Source organism: Galeopterus variegatus, unplaced genomic scaffold (assembly GCF_000696425.1).
Source record: "Galeopterus variegatus unplaced genomic scaffold, G_variegatus-3.0.2 Scaffold5209, whole genome shotgun sequence".
Classification (NCBI taxonomy): domain Eukaryota; kingdom Metazoa; phylum Chordata; class Mammalia; order Dermoptera; family Cynocephalidae; genus Galeopterus; species Galeopterus variegatus.
In genome coordinates this window covers 108734-109429 of record NW_007731320.1, presented here as the reverse complement: position 1 = coordinate 109429, position 696 = coordinate 108734, and the positions used below count along the sequence as shown (strand labels likewise).

At 39.2% G+C, this 696-nt stretch overlaps 1 protein-coding gene across 1 annotated transcript in view; it reads right to left on the bottom strand.

Moving 5' to 3' along the window:
• Positions 1–696, bottom strand: part of ABCA8 (ATP-binding cassette, sub-family A (ABC1), member 8) — an 82472-nt gene that overhangs the window by 48815 nt on the left and 32961 nt on the right. The window contains exon 11 of the mRNA XM_008589103.1: positions 671–693. Within this exon, the coding sequence (XP_008587325.1) occupies positions 671–693 (23 nt within the window). The remainder of the gene's footprint in view (positions 1–670; positions 694–696) is intronic.

Sequence of the window (696 nt, the reverse complement as noted above, 5' to 3'; positions counted from 1 at the left end):
TGCGACACCAAGGGTTGCGATCCCATTACCGGTCAGTAAAAAAGACAAAAAGGAAAAAAAAGATGTAGTCTCTTTATCCACCCCTCACATTTAGGCTTGGCCGTGTACCTAATGGGACCTTAGCAAATGTGATACAAGCAGAGGCTGATGAAGGGCTTCCACACTGTGATTTGTCTTCTCCTTCTGCTGGGATCATGGAGACCACTGAGTGAAGAATCCCAGTCTAGCCTCTTGCAAGATGAATATCCATGTGGGATGACAGGTGCAGCTCTCCTAACTGAGGCTCCACATATGGGGTGAGGCCATGTTAAATCAAGTCCCAGTCATTTCAGTCCAGAACCAAAAAATTGGCCAGTCAACCCACAGAATCATAAAAAATAATAAAACATTTTTATCTTATGCCATTAAGTTTGGGAGAGCTTGTCATGTAGTGAAGGCTGACAGAAACAAGTTGGGAAGCCAAATGGTAACTAACGACTATGAAAATAATTCTTATGAAGTACTCAAATCCCATACATACCAATTAAACATTATATACTTCTGTAGAATAATACTATAAATAAACTTCCTTTTTTTCCTAGGTGTCTGTCTATGTGATTAATAATCAGAGTACTTTATATTAACAGCTGATTTATTTCTCAACCTGATTTTGGGGAAAAAAAAGTCTTACCTTTGGTCGGAACAGATAACCCACTA